At 43.8% G+C, this 23,214-nt stretch overlaps 1 protein-coding gene across 1 annotated transcript in view; it reads left to right on the top strand.

The window, feature by feature from the left end:
- Positions 1 to 1,499: 1,499 nt before the first annotated feature.
- The window catches only part of LOC137412846 (uncharacterized), a 40,677-nt gene continuing 18,962 nt past the window's right edge, over positions 1,500 to 23,214 (top strand). The window contains exons 1-5 of the mRNA XM_078774327.1: positions 1,500 to 1,544; positions 6,040 to 6,261; positions 14,018 to 14,141; positions 18,155 to 18,302; positions 21,582 to 21,599. Of these exons, the coding sequence (XP_078630453.1) occupies positions 1,542 to 1,544; positions 6,040 to 6,261; positions 14,018 to 14,141; positions 18,155 to 18,302; positions 21,582 to 21,599 (515 nt within the window). The 5' untranslated portion in view covers positions 1,500 to 1,541. The remainder of the gene's footprint in view (positions 1,545 to 6,039; positions 6,262 to 14,017; positions 14,142 to 18,154; positions 18,303 to 21,581; positions 21,600 to 23,214) is intronic.

The following is a 23,214-nucleotide window of genomic DNA, read 5'->3' as shown; positions in this document are numbered from 1 at the left end:
CGGCCACGAGGGAAGCCGGGGGCGCTGTAGCCTCTGCTCCGGGATCCACTACGGCAGCACCGTAAATCAACCGCGTGTCGCAGGCCGCGAAAAACTTGTCGGCCTCTACGGCCAGGGCGCGGGGTTCCTTTATTTTGGAACCGGCCAGCGCGAGGCGTACCTGTGCAGGTAGCTGGCGTAGGAAATGTGCCCAGAATAAGAAATCCGGGGGCTGGTCACCAAGCAGCGACAGCATAAAATCCATCCGGACGGATGGTCATGTGTCGCCGAGTTCGGGAAGGTCCAGGAGGTGGCCGGCTCGTTCGATCTCCGTGAGCCCGAACGTGGCGAGCAGGAGACGTTTGAGCGCCTCGTACTTGTTGTCGCCCGGCGGGCGCCGAACGATGGACACGACTCCGGCGGCAGTGCCGGGCCGGAGGGCGGTGACCATGTGGTAGTACCGGTTCTCGTCCGCCGTTATGCCTCGGAGCTAAAACTGAGTTTCGGCCTGCACGAACCAAACGTCGGCTTGCGCTTCCCAAAACTCCGGGAGTTTAACTGTGACGGCGTTGGTGGCCATGGCGCGTTCGGTGGTCAGCAACGGCTGAACCAATCGGGGTCACCAGTGTGGTGCTGCACACACACGACTCGATTGCCAGAGAGGTAGGCCACAACGCGTTGGTATATCAAAACGTCTTTATTCAAAGCTCGTACTTCAGCACTGGGTGGGCTCGAGGCTCGAGCTTAGAGCCCGCATATATATCCCGAGGCCACGCCTAATCCCCAGGCGTGGCCGATCGGTCGATAGGCGGGGCATGCCTTACAGTTCCCCGCCTGGACGTTCGCACCACCTGCTGGTGCGCTGAATTCTTGTCCCTTGTGTCCGCCACAAACGGATGTTTATATGAATTTTAAAAAATATAAAAAGCCTTCAATTTCTGATATTTTGCCTTTTCATTTGGGCTTCCCAATTGAAGCCCCACCCGTAGGGCGGGTACCATTGCTAGTATAGTAAATATGACCATACCACTTTCATCCCAATGTCGTGAATACAAAGTTAATGGATTGAAGCGAGGTATGGTTTATGAATCAATAATGAGCGGTGTATGGACTAACAACCGCGGAAGTAAGGAATTCGTCTCGGTTTTTTGATAGCATGTTATTTAATCAAGCATTGTGGGGTATATAGATTACAGTAGATCTTCCTTCAGTTCTGCAAGTAAAACATACCTCACGGATGTCGGGATTCCTCCAAATATCTTTGTTTAATGTTATAAAAACCATTATAGTGTCAGTTTGAAAAGTGTCATAATTATGTGTTTGTGGTTTGTTTTACAAGCCCAGCTACGCCGCTGTTGGAGCATGTCTTGTTTTTAATTTGATTTTAAAAAAATGTTTAAATTGCTTGTTTATCCCATTACTGAGTACGGGTACTTTTTATAGTTACAAAGTAAATCTGCCGTAAACATCTTTTTTCGGATGAAGAAGAATCCGGCAGGTGTGGCGTATCCCATAATGCTTTGCGATATGCTAATTTCACGGAAACGGCGAGCGAGGCTGTAATGGTAACGCGAGAATGAAAAGCTAATTATACTCATCTATGTTTATATACCATACAATAATTATGTTTTCTTTATTTTATGGTCTTGACAAACAACATAAGAGGAATATTTTAGTACAAAGCGTTTTGGATACTGTGGAACTTATTGCCTGTTTTGTTTACGTTTCGGTCGGTGTACGGGATTTGTGTCTGAAGGAAATTGTTTATTAATTACCGACTCATAACATCGCAAGGTAAAGCTGAATGTATAATCGCGACTGTTCTCTCATATTCTTAGCTTACAGTGAGTCAGAGCAGCTTACCGTGAGGAAGTGAAGCTTACAGTACAGTGAGTCAGTGCAGTTTACAGTGCAAAGAGTCAGTGCAGCTTCCAGTGCAAAGAGTCAGTGCAGCTTACAGTGCAAATAGTCAGTGCAGCTTACAGTGGTCAGTGCAGCTTACAGTGGTCAGTGCAGCTTACAGTGGTCAGTGCAGCTTACCGTGCAAAGTCAGTGCACCTTACAGTACAGTGAGTCAGTGCAGCTTACACTACAGTGAGTCACTACCATGAATCAGTACAGTGAGTCAGTGCAGCTTACAGTGCAAAGTCAGTGCAGCTTACAGTGCAAAGTCAGTGCAGCTTACAGTACAAAGTCAGTGCAGCTTACAGTGCAAATAGTCAGTGCAGCTTACAGTGCAAATAGTCAGTGCAGCTTACAGTGTAAAGTCAGTGCACCCTACAGTACAGTGAGTCAGTGCAGCTTACACTACAGTGAGTCACTACCATGAATCAGTACAGTGAGTCAGTGCAGCTTACAGTACAAAGTCAGTGCAGCTTACAGTGCAAATAGTCAGTGCAGCTTACAGTGCAAATAGTCAGTGCAGCTTAGTGTAAAGTCAGTGCAGCTTACAGTACAAAGTCAGTGCAGCTTACAGTGCAAATAGTCAGTGCAGCTTACAGTGTAAATAGTCAGTGCAGCTTACAGTGTAAAGTCAGTGCAGAGTCAGTGCACCTTACAGTACAGTGAGTCAGTGCAGCTTACACTACAGTGAGTCACTACCATGAATCAGTACAGTGAGTCAGTGCAGCTTACAGTACAAAGTCAGTGCAGCTTACAGTGCAAATAGTCAGTGCAGCTTACAGTGTAAATAGTCAGTGCAGCTTACAGTGTAAAGTCAGTGCAGAGTCAGTGCAGCTTACAGTACAATAAGTCAATGCAGCTTACACTACAATTAGGCTATGAGCCAGACCCCCCAAATTGACCGGTCGGTACCATACAGATGGAGTAAGGCTCATTGTGATTTTTAGCAAGATATATGTCCCTAGATATGAAAAAAAAGTGATAGCAGTGTATAACTCTCGGCCATCTCTGTGTTATCACCCGAAATATTATTATACGCCTGCTTCGCTTCGCCAAAAAATGTGATATTTGCTAAAATTGGAATAAATATGTTTTTAAGGACCACAGAGTGCCGAGATCGAGATCGAGATCGTATTTGTTCGAGAGATCATGATAAACCTAGAGTGTGGAGCAAGTTTGCATGCATTGTGAAATATAATGTAGCTGATGTTACAAACCTACTTTAGGATACTAGCTAATACCAAAAATTACACTGAGATACCAAAAGTAGTTGACGAATAAACCTAAAATGTTCAAAAGCTATGTTTCGTTCCAAAATATCAAAATTAGGCGGGTATGGTTGAACATATTTTGAACTTTGCCAAAATATGTGCCCCAAACAACCACCATATTACAAAGTAATGATATATTCCAATGCAGTGGTTCCTTGCGAAGATTTTGAGGGGTCAAATGTTACTCTGGGAGTTTTCATTTTTGAAATATTGACAAAAATGTACAATGTGAATTCTGAACTCGAAGCGATTTCGACCACTTTTTCACTAAATTTAACATATTTTTTGTCATTACATCAATATTTTGATAAATAACCCCCACAAATGTTCTATTTTCTATTACTATATTAGTTGGCATCCAGTATGCAAATTATTGGCACTCTGTGGTCCTTAAAAACATATTTATTCCAATTTTAGCAAATATCACATTTTTTGGCGAAGCGAAGCGGGCGTATAATAATATTTCGGGTGATAACACAGAGATGGCCGAGAGTTATACACTGCTATCACTTTTTTTTCATATCTAGGGACATATATCTTGCTAAAAATCACAATGAGCCTAACTCCATCTGTATGGTACCGACCAACCCCCTTGGCTCATAGCCTAAATGAGTCAGCGCAGCTAACAGTGCAGTGAGTCAGTGCATCTTACAGCACAGTGAGTCAATGCAGCTTACAGTACAGTAAGTCAGTGCAGCTTAAGCAGCAAACAGTGAGGCATTGCTGATGATTTTTGAGCTTTGGTTTTAAAGCTGATACTGAAATGTTTCTTTGCCAATATTACGAATAAATCCTGAGTTTAACACAGGAAAACGTGGTTTCATTTATGGTCTCCACATCCATCTATAGGTATAATCATAATCCAAATCACCCATGCTTCCCCCTCCCCCATCTCCATCCATTTCCCTCCCCAACCTCCTCCTATTCTTCCTCATGCCCCCACCTTCACCGAAACCATCCATCTCCCGCCACCCACCCCATGCAAACCATCCATCTCCCGCCACCCACCCCATGCAAACCATCCATCTACCGCCACCCACCCCATGCAAACCATCCATCTCCCGCCACCCACCCCATGCAAACCATCCATCTCCCACCACCCACCCCATGCAAACCATCCATCTCCCGCCACCCACCCCATGCAAACCATCCATCTCCCGCCACCCACCCCATGCAAACCATCCATCTCCCGCCACCCACCCCATGCAAACCATCAATCTCCCGCCACCCACCCCATGCAAACCATCCATCTCCCGCCACCCACCGCCTGCAAACCATCCATCTCCCGCCACCCACCCCATGCAAAGGATCCATCTCCCACCACCCACCCCATGCAAACCATCCATCTCCCGCCACCCACCCCATGCAAACCATCCATCTCCCACCACCCACCCCATGCAAACCATCCATCTCCCGCCACCCACCCCATGCAAACCATCCATCTCCCGCCACCCACCCCATGCAAACCATCCATCTCCCGCCACCCACCCCATGCAAACCATCCATCTCCCGCCACCCACCCCATGCAAACCATCCATCTCCCGCCACCCACCCCATGCAAACCATCCATCTCCCGCCACCCAGCCCATGCAAACTATCCATCTCCCACCACCCACCCCATGCAAACCATCCATCTCCCGCCACCCACCCCATGCAAACCATCCATCTCCCACCACCCACCCCATGCAAACTATCAATCTCCCGCCACCCACCCCATGCAAACCATCCATCTCCCACCACCCACCCCATGCAAACTATCAATCTCCCGCCACCCACCCCATGCAAACCATCCATCTCCCGCCACCCACCCCATGCAAACTATCCATCTCCCACCACCACCCACCCCATGCAAACTATCCATCTCCCACCACCCACCCCATGCAAACCATCCATCTCCCGCCACCCATCATGCAAACCATTCATCTCCCGCCCCCACCCCATGCAAACCATTCATCTCCCGCCCCCACCCCATGCAAACCATCCATCTCCCGCCACCCACCCCATGCAAACTATCAATCTCCCGCCACCCACCCCATGCAAACCATCCATCTCCCGCCACCCACCCCATGCAAACTATCCATCTCCCACCACCACCCACCCCATGCAAACTATCCATCTCCCACCACCCACCCCATGCAAACCATCCATCTCCCGCCACCCATCATGCAAACCATTCATCTCCCGCCCCCACCCCATGCAAACCATTCATCTCCCGCCCCCACCCCATGCAAACCATCCATCTCCCGCCACCCACCCCATGCAAACCATTCATCTCCCGCCACCCACCCCATGCAAACCATTCATCTCCCACCACCCACCCCATGCAAACCATCCATCTCCCGCCACCCACCCCATGCAAACCATTCATTTCCCATCACTGAACCACTGGTAGGACCCACAGAATATGTAACTGAGAAGAAAATCATCCATCTCCTGCCACCTCATCCAAACGATCCACTCCCTCTGACACTTCCCACACCACCAAACTATGTACCCCTCTGGACTCCGACCACCCCCAATTCCCAATTCCGTCAATGGCATCCCCCAACTGCGGTAATGACACTTCCAGACTCGCGGAATGCTACACCTCCCCCCCCCTCAATCCCCACCATTTAACCCCACCCCTGACCTCCCCCCCCCCACACCCACCGACCCCGACCTCCGCCCCCCCCCCCACACCCTCCGACCCGACTGTCTCCCCACATCCTTGATGCTGATTGTCTCCTCACACCACTGACCCCGACTAGCCCCCCACACTCCACGACCCGGATAGTCTCCCCACAAACGTCCCCTCCTACTCCAAGCACCCTCTCTACCCACGAATCCCCCCACAATCCGCTCAAATCTATCCATGACCACAACCTATTCCCCTTCTCCTCTTTTGTAGAGCTCTTTATCATCTGGCTCCCCTCTGCGTGGGGAGTTACTCAGCCCTGATGATCCTCATTTGCTTGCTAATAATGGTGCCAAACACTGCGACAGTTACAAATCAGAAGACCTTGCACAGCGGCTGCGAGTGGTGGGTGAGCTGATCGAATCAGAGCGCCATTACATCACTGACCTGAGCACGTTCCTACGTCGTGTGCACCGACCCCTCAGCCAGAAACCTGCAAGTTATTTTCCTTTTTTTACCCCCCTTTGTTGGCTAATTCATGACATAAAAATTGCTTTGTTCTTAAGGAAAGTGCCAAGTTGCCTGTCATTCTACTCATATACTTTTTCCATCCACAACATGAATCTGGGAAAACTGCATAAAGACGACATGTTTGTCAATATCAAACATATTGTTACGGATCTCAGAGACGGCACTCCCCTTAGCAAGCGGGGGGGGGGGGGGGGGGGGGTTAATCCCCTTGGCCTGTTAAGCTGGCAGTCTCTAGTCCTGGTACTTATAATGCTCTTTTGCGGGGTGAAATTGGTCAGGGTTATTGGTCGAGGTGTTCTCCCGAATACCTTTACCAATCCCTCTGCAAAACAGGGAGACAAGTACCGCTCGAACCACGGACAAGATGGTATTTGCCGAGCGGTTTAGCAATCCGCGATTCGAGCCATTAGCAATTGACTAAACCCGACTATTGCGGTTGGCCAAATCGTGCCACAGGTACTCAATTGGAGACGGGACGAAAGCGATCGGGGGAAAGAAGAAACCAAAGGTAAGAAATAACAGACATTTATTAACTATATACAAAACCAAACCCAAAGAAGAAACGAAAGTAATATACAGAACGAAGAAGAAGAAGATACACAGGGCAGCCTTAAACAGTCTTATATTATCAACGCCCAAGACAGACAAACAGAATTACACGAAAGGGGAATAGCAGGCAGGAATGACTGGACGAAGGAGAAGGGTCCAAGTGGGACAGCAGGGCTGGAAGGTTCGGGCAGAGGCACAGCAAGGAGGTCCGCTCCAGGTCCACGCTCCGGGCTGAAGCGAACAGCCAGCGGCAGCTTCACGTATTCGTTCACGCGGTAGGGCTTTTCGAAGCAGCTTGTCAAAGGGCTCCGCGCAGCTTCGTCTCTCTCAGCCAGACCTCACCACGCGCCGTCTCCAACCCAAGTCGACTCTCGTTCATCCCCATTCATCTCCGTAAAAAGGCTTCACGCTGGCGCTTATATTACTTGCTTCTAAATCAATGCACGCTTCATAGAGCCACGCCCGCAATGGTACCTCGCCAGCCCTGGTTGGTCAGTAAGGGCTTGCTGACTCCACCTCCGATGACGAGTCGACGTGCCACACCTTGTTCTGGCGGCTCCGCCCCCTTCTTCCTCGGCTTGACCACATGGCTAATGGCGGTTTGGGGCCAACAACCGCATCAAGGCAAGGAGCAGCGAACGCTGCTGGCAAACAAAGTACTAGGGCCTATCTTATTTGATTAATGCAACGCAGATTCAACTATTAGGAACAGATCCTTGACTGAAACACATAATAATGAAATAACTACGGAGAGGTCCTATGGTTCGCTACGTGTTGTACATGGACTAACTAGGGTGCGATCTTTAACAAGCCAATTGATGGGGATATTTACAGGGGAACATTTATAAGGGAAACATTTACTAAAATTTACTAGTGAAGGTTCTAAAAACCGTAACAATATGCAAGGCACCACATGGCAATGTGTCAATAATGGTTTTCATAAGACATAATACTTGCATGGCACATAGATGTCTTCTTCGTTTGTATGCAGTGCAAGGCTGCGGGAAGTGTTGTTTGCTGAGGGCACGGCTGTGCTGCTGATGCAATGCTCTCTGCTGGTTAGGGCATGAGTTTGTAACTTGTTCAGGGTCAGGGCGGTAGCTCGTCTACTCTTCGTGAAGGACATGGGATCTTTAACGTTCACCAATGAATGCTGGCAGATGGGATGCCGTTTTAACCAACATCCAAGGGACGGCGCACACATTGATGAATAACGCTGCCTACGAAACAATGGCAGCTTATTGCTAGGTCGGGATTCAAACCCAGGGTAGACAGCTTAGAGGTGAGTGTGCTTGCCACAAGGCCTTCCTGTCAGCCCCAGCCCATACAATGATGTGAAGTCGTGTTTTCATTTTGTAACAAAAATATTGTTTTCAGACAGAGATGGTGAAGGTAGTTAATTAATTTTGAACTAAATGTTTGCTCTTTCCCATCGTTTCTTTTTTTTCCTTTTTTTTGTATGGCATAATTGTGTTAAAATGAATATATATATGTATATATATATATATATTACACATAGTACACACAATAGAATCCAAAAGCTACACACCCTCAGCTGCCTGACAAAAAAAATGAATATGCAGATTTAAAAAAAAGTGTGTGTCAGTCAGTCTGTTTCTCCATAACTCCAAAACCATGAAACCTGGTGGCCCCAAACTTTGCATGCATACTAAGGAATGTCCAAAGGAGTGCATGAATGAAAACCAGATGTTTGTATAAATGAAAACACCGCTCTTGAAGATAGTTAACCTGCTTATTAAATTATACCAAAATCAGGCTTTATCCTCGATCATCCCTCTATCCTTCGCAGGGGGTCTTAAGTTTCGGCCTGCTCAAAAATATTTTGCTTTGGAACAGACCACAACGGTTTCTGCACGTTTAAGTACTCAAAATGTATGTTTTACTTTCCTCACTCACATCGTCGAATGTCTCATCTTTATACCTACGAATCATTGTGTGCATTGCTTTTTTGGTGCTATCGTTTTCAAATTAGGAGCTCAGAGCGATTTTATGTATTATGATGTGATTTCCACGATGGCTTCTCATGGGTTAATTAAAATATGTAATTGAAGTTCTGATATTTTTAAAAGAGAGCGGAATATTAAAATAGTATTATGAATTACCTAAAGGCTTTCATTCACCGCTGTTATGGCTGGCCGCGTCGCGGATATAGAGCCTTGCAAGATAATGCCTTAAAATCCAGCCTTTCCTTTTCAACCGATGTTTGTAAGCCATGGTGGTACAATTGCAAGCGGTGCAATTGAGTTTTCACTACGGTGGATGTCGTTTTTGAAATTACACATGTTAAAGACAATGTTAAGGTGTTAAAATAACCTCTAAAAATGAAAATAAATATCCCCGCCTCCTCCCCAACTCCCCCTCTCTCTCTCTCCACCTCTTTCTCTCTGCCGCCCTGGGAATCTGGATGGATAGGAAAGGGTAGGGTGGGGCCGGGGTGGGGTGGGAGTTATGTTTCACACACCCAACCTGTCAAAGTCCAAATCCGTCCACAACGTTTTGAGATATCCTGCTCGCAGACAGACAGACAGACAGACAGACAGACACACATGGATTGGTGAAAACATTACCTCAGTCCACCTTCGATAGCAGAAATGATAACATCACTATTGATAATAGGATTATATTAATGTTATTACAAAATAGCCATCCCCATAGAGGTGAATCCACTGAATCTACAAGGGCGACTGCACCTAATTTTTATTTTTATTTTTTTTTGTTTATACAGAGTCGAGGCTCGTGAAAGAGCTAACATTTATCAAACAAACAAATCGAACAAACAAGCAAACAAAGTACATAAAAAGGGGAGCGGTCGACAAGATGGGGAGAGAAGGGGAGGAAGCACACAAACACAACATTTGAGAGCAGGGACATCGGGAGAGGGCCTGGGGGGAGGCAGGATAGGTATAAAACGCAAGGACACCAAGGACTTCCAGGAAAGAAGTCGGCACCTCAAAAAAGTGGATTTGGGGTGAAATTAGCCAGGGTAGAAAAGATCAAGGTTTTGGATTGAGGAAGATAAGAGATGGTGGTGAACAGCCGTTTTAAAGACCTGGAGGGAGGAGTGGGATTGAAGAGAGTGAGGGAGTTTGTTCCAGAGGCGGGAGAAAAGAGGAATGAAGGAGTGAAGGTGAGCAGAGAGTCTTGATTTTGGCAGTTTAACCACAAGAGGGTTGCAGGCAGATCTTGTGCGACCTGTAGGAATATTTGGGGGACAGAGCCCAGAGAGAGCTGGGGGAGCAATGCCGGAGAGGAGTCGGTAGAAGACGGAAAGACCACCAACCTGCCTGTGGTGAGTAAGTGAAAGGCCCTCGGAGATAGCGTCATCGCGGGAGATTCCAATGATTCTGAACGCTTTGGTTTCAACACCGTGAAGACGAGCTAGGTGTGAGGCAGGAGCACCAGCCCAGAGGGGAGAGCAGTACTCCATTGAGCTGCGGATGAAAGCCTTGTATGTGGTGAGGAGCTCAGGTGTGCCAAGGAAGGACATCGCACGACGGAGGATGCCCAGCCGGCGACTGGCTTTGGAGGCCAGCTTGGAAATGTGGTTTTCCCAGGAAAGATCATGGCAGATAGTGAGACCCAAAAGCTTGAGTGACAGAACTTCTTGGAGAGGATTATTCAGAAAGTAGATGGGAGGGTTGTCCAGTCGGTCTTTTCGGAGAGACATCGTAAGAGTGTGAGATTTGTCAGGATTGAAAGACATGTTCCACTTGTTTGCCCAGTCTGTGATTTTGTCCAGGTCTGCAGAGAGTGAGGAGGCTGCAGACTGCCGATCTGAGGGATGAGGAATGGAGCGGCAGAGAGTGGAGTCATCAGCAAAGAGAGAGAGAGGATTTTCAAGAGAGTCAGAGAGATCATTGATGAAGACCAGAAAAAGCACAGGGCCCAGAACACTGCCTTGGGGAACTCCAGCCTGAACAGGAAGAGGAGATGAGAGAAACCCATTCAGGGCCACACGTTGACTACGACTAGAGAGGAAGTCCGCCAGCCATGCGTGGAGATTTCCATGGATACCAAAGGAGGAGAGTTTGGTGAGCAGAGCGGGGTGCCAGACCATATAGAAGGCACGTGATATGTCGAGGGAGACAGCTCTAATTTCCTGTTTGGCATTGAGGACCTCCATCCATTGTTGAGACAGCAGAAGCAGCATGTCCAGAGTAGAGTGACCTGGTCTGAAACCAAATTGATGATCAGAGATCAAGCCATTGGAGAAGAGGAAAGATTTCATATCCGAAGCAATGATGGATTCCATGACTTTGCTGATAATTGGGAGAAGGCTGATTGGTCTGTCGTTGCTAGGATCTGTTTTTGCACCTTTTTTGTGCAAAGCGGTGATGCTGGCTGATTTCCAAGCAGATGGCAGTTGACCCTGAGCAAAAGAGAGGGTGAAGAGAACAGAGAGAGGGAGTAAAAGAGTGGAAGAACAGGATTTTAGGACCCGTGGGCTGATGCCGTCAGGTCCAGTTGCAGAATCGGAGTCGAGGGTTGACAGAAACTTTTCCACCTTGTCAGGAGGAAAGGACACAGAGTCCGGGAGCAGCTGGGTACGACTGAGTACGGTGGGTACAGAGGGGGATGGGTTTGGGCCACAGGATTTAGAGGCAAACACAGAGTTGAGGTATTCAGCTTTTTCACGTGCGGAGTCAGCTGTGTAGCCGCTTGAGGTAAGGGAGGGGATGGAGGGGGAACAAACACCAGAAACAGATTTGACCAGATGCCACCAGGATTTGGAAGAGGGAGACAGATAAGAGAGTTCGGTCTTGAGAACGATACAGCCACACGCCCGCAGGACTCGCCAAATGAAATGATCAACAGGATGTTTTACAAACACGACAAACCGCCTGAGGAAATGTTTGCAGAGAATAATATTCATGAGGCTCACAAAGGAAAGAAGGGTAAACGTCCATCCAAATGCACAAATTGTGGAAAATCTTTCAATGGATCATCCACTCTTAAAACACACATAACTAGAACGGGCACTCGGTAGAGCGCATACCTTCGCCGCAGCTACTGTTCTGTACTTGGCATGGGAGTGTAGGGAACAGAACAGTGAACAGTTTGGTGCTGATTTCATGCAAATCGGATAAGAATTGACCGAGTTATGACAAACAAGATCGGGCATTGAATTCTGAACATTTTGGCATTAGTTGCATGCCAATTGGATAAAAATTGACCGCGCTATGGTAAAAATACGATTTTGACCTTTTCGTGACCTTGACCTTGACCTTTGACCCGATTGCTCCCAAAATCTAATCAAATGTGTCCCGTATAATAACCAATCATCCCACCAAATTTCATGCAATTCGGTTGAATACTTTTTGAGTTATGCGAATAACATACACACACACACACACACACACACACACACACACACACACACACAGACATACAAATAAATACACAGCGATCAAAACATAACCTTCCGCTTTTGCGAAGGTAATAATTCACAATGGCGAATGCCCATGCAGACGCGCAAGTTGTGGGAAATCCTTCAGGTATTCATCAGCCCTTAAAACACACATGAGTATTCACAATGGTGAGCGCCCATATAAATGCACAAATTGTGGAAAATCTTTTGATCATGCAGCCACCCTGAAAACACACGAGTATTCACAATGGAGAGCACCCATACAAATGCCCAAATTGTGGAAAATCTTTCCTTCGATCATCCACCCTTAAAAAAAACACATGAGAATTCACATTGGCGAACGCTCATACAAATGCTCAAGTTGTGGGAAATCCTTCAGGTATTCATCTGCCTTTAAAACACACATGAGTGTTCACAATGGTGAGCTCCCATATAAATGCACAAATTGTGGAAAATCTTTCCATCAATCATCCAACCTTAAAACACACATGAGAATTCACAATGGTGAACGCCCATACAAATGCACCAATTGTGGAAAATCTTTTCATCAGTCATCCCTCCTTAAAATACAGCCTGTTGTTGGGTTAGCAGTTAGGGTACCAACTTGGGATCCTAGGATCCTGGGTTCAAATCCCGGTCGATCGCTGAATTAATGCCAGGGGGTTGACTCAGCCTGTCATCCTTCTAAGGTCGGCAAATTGAGTACCAGTTCACTGGTAGTTCCCTGTGTGTCGCAAAAGGCGACTAACACGGTTGGCGGCAGGAAGGGCACCCGACCACAAAACATTGCTTCAAAAAGGGGACCACGGTGCCAGAAAAAGGCCAACCCCTGCTCTACGGGGAGAAATGGCCTCTAAAGGTGGTTCTTCTTATTACAAAACATATTAATACTAATAATATACCCCCTTCCCAAGAGTGGTTTCGTCAATGGACAAACGCCATACGAAGATTTATAAATACCTTATCATGGCAATTCATCGGGAACATCGAGCAGAAGTAAAAAAAAAAAAAAAGCTACAAACACGTATGATTACCTTTTTAAATAGTTGCTCCAGTTGTTTAACACTGAACTAAAATGATGGAAACTCGGCGTTCTTGAGGCATTATATGCTTATTGTGTCCCCACAGACTAACGGACCCGAGCCGACTGGACTTGCTAGGTCTCTAGGTAGCCCGCTAGCTAGGCCGCAATGATTTGTCGCTAATAAATGGCTTTAGCAAGTGTGACCTGTGATATTGTCCCCGACACCCTCATGGCCCAGTTGAGTCTTTTATTCAATGTATAACCCGATTCCAGTTTGAGTTTTGTCTTTCTTTCTGGTTTGAGACACTCCAAATCCACCTCGAGAATGAACAAATGGTGTTCTATTAACCTAATTAAGTGTGAGAGGTGGCTGCGCATTTGAACTCGTAGGTACATAGCCTATTTTAACTCGTAGGGAGCGTGTGTACTAGTTTCTCTAAATAAGACAAATATATTCTCGTGTTGGCAAATTCGTGCTTCTCTGTTGTGGCGCAATAATTGATGTCGTGTGAAAAATCTCCACTTTTAAAGTACTTTATTTCATGCAACAGCAATATATTTTATTTTGTTTTCTTGTTCCCTTTGTGTTTTATGTTTTTTTATGATGGTTAAACTTACGGTATCACCAAAGAATAATTTCCCTGGATATGGGACAATAAAGGTTATTATTATTATTATTATTATTATTATTATTATTATTATTATAACTTGTGGACTGTTGACAATTATTTTGTTGTGGTTGTTTATCTTGTCTGCAGGCATATGGTGCACTCGTGGAACAGGCTTTCTCTGCCCTTTTGCCAGTGGTGGAATTTTCCAAAGATTTCTACAACAACCTCTGTTCCGTTGTCCACAATGTTGAACCATTCAGTCAACTTTTTGGTAATAACTGTTCTTTATCAAGGCAATGGCAAAGTATGTATTTAATATCGGATATAGAGTAAAGTTAGCTTCATGATTAATCGCAGTACTTTCATGTATGGACTGAAGGACTGAATATTTTTGCTTCACCTTTTCACTCATCTACTCATTTCTTCTTTTGATATTTTTGGGTGGCTTCTGAGCCAGAAATCACTTCATTTAGAGTTTAGACCAACCATCAACGTACTCCAGATAAAGGAAACTTTTTCATGCAAAGTTAGAAAAATAGGCAAACAATCTTCATGCTATGTAATTATGTTGCATTAACCTCAAACATTACAATAATTAACTGTATTTTGTATACAAAGGTGTTAGGATCATGAACAATATTTGCACTCAATAATTATGTTGCTGGACAATTTGAGGTTCTCCGATAAATAGTGATACAGTATATATATTTTTAAAACCACCTTTAGAGGCCATTTTTCCCCGCAAAGCGGGGGTTGGCCTTTTCGGGGGCCGTGGTTGTTGTTTTTTGGTCCCCTTTTTGAAGCAATGTTTTACGGCCGGATGCCCTTCCTGCCGCCAACCCTGTTTGTCGCCTTTTTATGATAAACAGGGTTTTACGATAATTCACCAACAGTATATACACAGTTATATATGGTACTTTGTTGTAATAGGAACAAGTCTAGACTGCTTTCATTTTGAGGCTTTAATCGTAACAAGTCTAGACTGTTAGGATACTACAAGACTGACTTTACTCACATTCTAAGTCCTAGAGGTAGTTGACGTGCAGGACTTTTAGAACCGGATTTTGAATATCGTGCAAACAACAACAATGCTGTTGAAGTGGACGGAAGTTGCGAGAACGTTTTTATACATATACAGGTATCAGGGCTCGTGGAAGAGCAAAGACAGAGCATTTCCTCAACAAGCAAATGTGAGATGACGACAATTGAACGCACCACAGCACAAATCGAGGGATTGTAGGAGAAAGGTGAGAACAGTTTTTTTTTTTTTTTTTTTTTAAATACAATATTGAGGCTCGTGTAAGAACTAACATCAATCACAAAAAAATAATCAGGCACACAAAACGTGCAATAAAGGGACCGGAAGACAAGATGGGGAGAGAGAGGGAAGCACACAAGTACAACAGCAGACAACAGGCACATCGGAAGATCTGTGGGAGGGAGAGGGCTTGGTGGGGGGGGGGGGGGGGGGGGGGGGGGGGTAACGTGCACTATTTCTCAACACATGTACTATTTATGTGTATCTCAACACATGTACATGTCTCAACACGTTTACTATTTCTCAATGAGGGAAAGGGCAGAGACCATCAAGTGGGATGGGTATCCACCGTCATGTATTTTTATTTATATATATATATATATATATATATATATATATATATATATATATATATATGTATATATATGTATATATATATATATATATGTATATATATGTATATATATATATATATATGTATATATATGTATATATATATATATATATATGTATATATATATATATATATGTATATATATATATATATATGTATATATATATATATATATGTATATATATATATATATATATGTATATATATGTATATATATATATGTATATATATATATGTATATATATATATGTATATATATATATGTATATATATATATGTATATATATATATATATGTATATATATATATGTATATATATATATATATATGTATATATATATATGTATATATATATATATATATGTATATATATATATGTATATATATATATATATATGTATATATATATATGTATATATATATATATGTATGTATATATATATGTATGTATATATATATATATATATGTATATATATATATATATATGTATATATATATATATATATGTATATATATATATATGTATATATATATGTATATATATATATATACACATGTTAAGGATGGAAGAGGAAGGACTTGGCCCTGCGAATAATTCCTAAGTGGCAGTCGGCTTTATTGTCAAGCCCAACAAGTTGCACATGATCGTGAGGCCCGATGATCACCTCTCCAAGTGGCTGACCACAGAATTTAATTGGGAGATTTACCTGCTGGTCCTTATGTCATGGTTCTCTTTTATGGTCCTTGTGTCATGGCTCGGAACGTAAAGGAGGATTTACCATGGGAGTTGTTGTATGCAGATGATCTGGTGTTGATTGCAGAAAGTATGGATGGACTGAAGGAGAAGATGAACAAGTGGAAGGAATGTATGGTGACAAAAGGTCTGAAGGTGAATATCGGAAAAACGAAGGTGATGGCAAGTGGTAAAGCATGTGGTGAGGTGGAAAGAACTGGGAAGTGGCTGTGTGCTGTGTGCAGGAAGGGTGTCGGAGTGAATTCCATTCAATGTACAATGTGCGCTGAGTGGGTTCATCAAAAATGTAGTGGTCTGAGAGGGTCATTAACCAGTGTGGCAGCTACATTCAAGTGTAAGGTGTACACAGAGGGAGCTGCAGGTGGAGGAAATGTTGAGTTGTATCTTGGAGACGGCCTGAAGCTGGAAGGTGTGAAAACATTTTGTTACCTAGGAGACATGCTGAATGGAGAAGGTGGATCAGACTCCGCAACGGTTGCTAGAGTGAGATGTGCATGGAAGAAGTTTCGGGAACTGAGTGGCGTGCTGACGAGGAGGGGAGTGTCGTTGAAGCTGAAGGGAAAGGTGTATGCTGCATGTGTGAGAAGTGTTATGATTTATGGGAGCGAGACATGGGTAATGAACGTAGAGCAGCAACGAAGGCTGGAAAGGGTGAAAATGTGAATGGTTCGGTGGATGTATGGAGTATCGTTGAGAGAGAGGAAGACAAATGATGAATTGTGAAAGATGATGGGAATAGCGCCTGTGATGGATGTTGTGAAGAGAAACAGTTTGAGATGGTTTGGTCATGTGTTGAGGAAGGATGAAAGTGACTGGTTGAGAAGAGTGATGGAAATGAATGTAGAAGGAAGTAGAGGACGGAGAAGACCGAGAAAGACTTGGCTAGAGATGGTGGAAGAAGAAATGTGGGCAAGGGGGTTAACAAGGGGAGATGCAGAAAATAGGACAAAATGGAGAAGATTGTCATGGGGCCTTAAAATGGCCTTAAAATGCCTGTTGTTGTTGTGTTGTACCTGCTGGTCCTTATAGAGGGTCAAAGTCAGGATATGGGTCTATCTTGCATTAAAAGATGTTCAAGCTAGATGACCAGTTGCTTATTTTCTCCACATCTGCAGATGAGGATGCTGCCCCTCCTGCTTCGAAGAATAGTATTGGAACTATGATGCACACACAAAGTGAGGTCATCTACAAAGTGATGAAATGGATTTTCCAATAATTAAGATATTTTTGATCACCAATTTAATAACCAATCTCGAAGGAAGCATGGATACCTTTAGCTAACAGTTTGGAAATCAAGGCAGGGCTGCTAGACAGAATCATGTGATACCTGACCTTTTGTATGAGGCCGAATGCATCTATCCATTACTGACACAGAAGCAGCAGCAAGCATGTCCAAGGTTGAATAGCCTGGGCAGAATCGAAACTGATGGTCACGGTTCAGATTGTTCAAGAAAGATGAGGCGTGAAGTGTTGCAATCATCAAATACATTGATGACTTTGTTTATGATGGGTAGAAGGCTAACTGTTTTATAGTTATTTGAGTGTGTCTTGGTACCATTCTTATGAATTGAGCTCAAGTTGACGAATTTCCCATGATGAAGACAGGCGGCCTTCTGGAATTGACCTGGAAATAATAGAGGAATAGGAGTTCACAAGCCAGATTAACCGTTTTTAAGAGTATTTTGGCACAAACACCATCAGGACCAGTTGTGGTAGAGGAGTCCAGAGAAGATGGGAATGTCTCCACTTTGGCTGGAGGGGTGTTAATATGCTGTAATACCTTTTCAATATGCTTTGTATTTCGGTGGTTGATGTTCTTTTAAGGTGTGATAATTGTTTGTTTCTTTTTTAATGTGTGTTTGTTTTGTTTCTTTCAGGGGAGGTGTTGCTGCAGAGTGCTGAGCCCATGGCAGAGGTGTATGCACAGTTTTGTGAGCAACAGGCTGGAGCTGTGGCTGCACTGGAGCGGTTGAAGCAACACAAGGATGGGGCGGAACCACTTGCTGCAGCTATCAATGAGCTAAGGTTAGTAGTCATTCATTGTTGTGCTAATTACCTCCACCACCATAGGTGGATGGAGGTTGTTTCACCCCTGTCTGTTTGTCTGTTTGTTTGCTTGTGAACAGGGTATCTCAAAAAGTTGTGGACAAATTCAGACGAAACTTGATGGACAGGTTTGGTGTGTGACAAGACCGAATCGATTCAATTTTGGTGAAGATTCGAATCTGGATCCAGATCAGAGAATTTTTAAAAGTGATTCTTCACTATTGAGCCAGCGTCACGCTATCTCCTCTTAAACGGTTGGGCAAAAATTCACCAAACTTAGTCGTTATGATCACAGAAGCACGATGGTGCAAGAGCAGTATCATTTTTGGCTTCCCTTATTAACTCGTGTGTGGTCAAAAGTTCAAAAAAAGCAATTGCAGACTCATTTTAAAACATTTTAAAATGAAACATTACATATGCAATCAACATTGAGAGACACATGAAATATGTAACAATTTCTTTATGTTCCAGGGGTGGGGACTTGGAATCACAGGGGTCAAAACAGGGGAAAAAAATTAACTCGTGCTGACGCCAACCAGATATGTGTACATACATATATCGCATTTTCGCAAATGAGAGGTGCACTTGAAGGCATGTTCTTCTGCGCATTGCCCTTTATCCCCATATGCTGAGAGCCTTCTCCATCCTTTCTCTATGGACGTCCCAGACCTGGGTGACCACTTTGGTGCTCGGCACAGTGCTCGCCGTAACACTTTCTCAGATCGCCTTCTCGTTCTTCCGTATGTAGCGGATGATGGATTTGTTTACTTTTACACTCTGCCCACAGAGGCTGCACTCTCTCCTCTTGAAAGACGATCGAGCAGCTCCATTTTGTTACACAAGCTCCTCCCTTTCTTCTGCCTCATAGCAGTCGACGTATCTTTGGCACTGTTCTTGCGCTTGGAAGCCATGTTTGATCAATGAGTGGAGTGAGAGGCAAAACACAGGTCAAGGCAGCAGGATGAGAAGAACGGTTGAGACCCAGGACATGCTGCACATGAGAAGTCATGTGGAAATTATGGGTATCTGCGGTAGGGGTGAGTAGTCTGCCCATTGTTTGTAGGGGATGTTTGTTGTTGACGGGTGGTAACATCTTACGCAGCAGGTGGTGGATGTCGTGAAGCAATTTTGTTGTGTTAGTCGCAGGTGATGATATTTTACGCAGAAGGTGGTAGATCTCAGTGAAGTGTTTTTATTGTGCAACTCATGGGCGATGGCATCTTCAGAAGCTGGTAGTAGATGCAGTGAAGCGTTTTATGGTGTAACTCCTGGGGGTGACGTCTTGCACAGCAGCTGGTAGATACGGTGGAGTGTCTTTATAGCGTGAATGGTGATACATGCCACACAGCTGTGTTTATAGCGCGGATGGTGGGACAGGCCGCACAGCTAGGTTTCTAGCACGAATGGTGGGACAGGCCGCGCAACTCACTAATAGCACGGCTGAAAAAAAATAAAGCGCCCGCTAAAAACTGCGATTACATGAAGCACAGGCCCTCAATGTTGAAGCAGGTAGCATTTCATCAACCACGAATACACGGTGTCTGGAAATTGCGAACCTGCAAATGCTGGGGTCCCAACAGTATATATATATATTTTCCCCTCCCCCACCTGTCTCCATCCGACTCCCCCACTTTCCATCAAACAATCCAAGCACAGGTATGCATTCGAGTTGCAGTTTAGCTGATTACAACTTGCTGTTCATCATCATGTGGGTGATGAATAAATTGATTTGCAGTACATGTAAAGGACCCCTTTTAACAGCAATTGCAAAGTAAACAAAAATGTTTATATTTTCATCTTGCTTCATTCATTTTAATGATGGCATATAATTAATTTCAAGCACACATTTGTTACAATTCAAACTCGTTTTATCCTGCATTTATAGATTTAATGACTGCAACTTTTAGAAACAGAAAAGGAGTTGGTATTTGTTGCTATGTTGAATATTTTGGGCAGATATATCTTTGATTGGCTTGCAGAGGGTTAAACACCCAATTAACCTGCTCTAACTATTGGTTTTACTCCACCACTCCACTCCCGACACCCATCTGTGACCACACTCTCCCTGATGTATGCCTCCCTTATCAACTCGTACTATGATTTACACATGAACTATTCTTCCTTAAGTTAACCTTCCTTCCTCCTTTCTCTTTCCACATGTACTTCTATGAATACGAGCTCTCAATGTCAGTAATACGTAGTGTGTTCAAAAAGTATCCGACCTTTATTTTTCGTGCGTAAAAAAAAAGAAGCTAGGGAGGTGTTGATTGGTGCACGTATGTAGGTGATCCTAATGCGCACGCGTGAATTTTTTCCCACCTGCAGAAGCTGTCATTCGACGGCAGACCGCCGATGAGTGAGGACATGTAAGTGAGCGCCGTCGGATTTTCGTTTTTGACAAAATGACAGAAAAACTTGAACAACGCTACTGCATCAAATTTTGTGTAACTTTGTGTAACAACTTTTTTTGGCCTCGGGGATGTTGGATGCTTCCATTGTGATGACTGCAACTTGGTTTCTGGGTCGTACCCATAAACCCAGGACTCATCGCCAGTGATCACTGTGTTGAGGAAGCTGGGATCGCTGTTCACAGTCTCCACCATGTCCTGTGCGATCTCCAAACGGAGTTACTTCTGCTCAATCGTTAGCAGCTTCGGTACGAACTTCGCTGAGATTCTCCTGAAGCCCAAATCCTCCTTCATAATGGAATGAACGGTGTTGAATCTTGCGGATCGTTTCCACTTGGGAATCGCCAAGCTTTACACAAAATTTGATGCAGTAGCGTTGTTCAAGTTTTTCCGTCATTTTGTCAAAAACGAAAATCCGACGGCGCTCACTTACATGTCCTCACTCATCGGCGGTCTGCCGTCGAATGACAGCTTCTGCAGGTGGGAAAAAATTCATGCATGCGCATTAGGATCGCCTACATACGTGCACCAATCAACGCCTCCCTAGCTTCTTTTTTTTTTACGCACGAAAAATAAAGGTCGGATACTTTTTGAACACAGTAGTATCTTTACATTTCTAGAATTTATATAATAGGTGGAAGAGACAAAGCAGTATGATGAGCTGATTATGGGAATGAATACAATTTTAAAAGGTGATGGTGTTTATGGCAGGAAAGGAGTGGGGGCTATGGTTGTCAGGTTTGGGGAGGTGGGAGGATGGTTGGAGGAGGTTGAAGAAAATGGAAACATTATTAATGTACATTTTGCTATCGACACATGCTAAATTGTGCTTTTTTTCTTCCTGTTTCAGGGACTTGTACAAGCGAAAGTAAGTTTGTTAATTCATTTAATTGTTTGATTACTTTTTGTGCTTTCATTTGTTTTTTTTATTGGTAAGAGCAAACTTAATTTTACATCATGTGTTTATTGGACTTCGGATGATGCTTGAAAAGAGAGTTTTCAAGGCTACATATGGTGCCTAAAAACAAATGATTATGATTCTGTCATTATTATTATGGCTTATTATTCATTAGTCTGCTTTGAAACTGAATTTTAATAGCAATGTAAAAATGTTAGTCGTATTAGCAATAAAACGTGTTTGTGCACTTGTAAGAAGATGTGCCTGAATTTTGTTTTGTTTAGTTTCACATGTATGACATGTCAAGCACGCCACAGTGAATTTTCGTTGCTGGAGGCATTATGTTTTTGGGTTGTTCTTCCGGCTGTCCGTCCGGCCGTCCGTCCGTCTGTGATAAGTTTTCATTACCATGATAACTTGAAAACGGCTGTAGGGATGGAAGTCAAACTTTGTACATGTATAATGATTTAAGGATGCACTGATTAGATTTTGAGTCGAGGTCAAAGGTCAGAGGTCCCTTTAAGTAAAAATTCTGTTACTGTGATAACTTGTGAACCATTGATGGGAGTTTGACCAAACTTGATATAAATATATATTATGATGCAAAGATTAACTGATTCGATTTCAGCATCAAGAGGTGAAAGGTCAGAGTCTGCAATAGATTTTCATTTCTGCGATAACTTAAGAACGGCCGAAGGGAACTAAGTCAAGCTTGGTACTAGTATGTAAATGATGTAAAGATAAACGGATTAGATCATTGGGTCAAGAGTTTAAAGGTCAGAGGTTCCATTAGGTAACAATTCTGTTACTGCTCAAACATGTGAACCAGTGATGGGAGTTTGACCAAACTTGATACAAGTATATATTATGTTGCATAGATGAACTGATTTACTTTTGGTGTCAAAGGTCAGAGGGCATGTCAGGTAAAAATGTGATAATTGAAAACAGCTGAATGGATTTAAATCAAACTTGGTGCAAGTATGTACAATGATGTAATAATGTGGGCAGAGGCATGTTGGTTGACGTCATGATACCGAAGAGTGCTGTTCCTTTCTTGTTGGTGTTTTATGACCATTACCTGTAGTGCTTACTGCTTACTTGGATTATTATACTTAGTCGTGTTTGGGCACATTCGTGTTGACAACAATTTGGTAATTAGGTTTCACAAGTTGTTCTCGTTTCACACATTTTACTTGTACGTCTTGGTGTTTTTGTTTCAATTATCATTGATAGAAATGTCTTTATCTTGACAGGAGGGATGTTCACATGCTGTAGGACTTTTGTTCAATATGCTTTGGATTTAGGTGGTTGATGTTGTAAAGTGGGAGATTTATTTGTGACAAGCAATACCAATATTTGATGATGCCATTTGTTTATTTAAGGGTCAGTGTTTCTGCAGTGCTGTAATTATCATACAAAACCTTAAATTGTCATTGATACAAAAACTATTTTAACAAAGCTTAATAAGCAAGGTATTGCATTTGCAAAAGCAGGGAAACCGATGAGTACAGTGCTCCACATGACTGCTCTGACACGTTTACTGTGCTTGTGCTTTTGCTCTCTGTTACCTACTTGCAGTGGCACT

The sequence above is a fragment of the Myxine glutinosa genome, chromosome 1 (assembly GCF_964187855.1).
Source record: "Myxine glutinosa chromosome 1, kmMyxGlut1.1, whole genome shotgun sequence".
Lineage (NCBI taxonomy): Eukaryota > Metazoa > Chordata > Myxini > Myxiniformes > Myxinidae > Myxine > Myxine glutinosa.
Note: the sequence above shows the minus strand (reverse complement) of the source record. Positions and strands in the feature narration are given on the sequence as shown.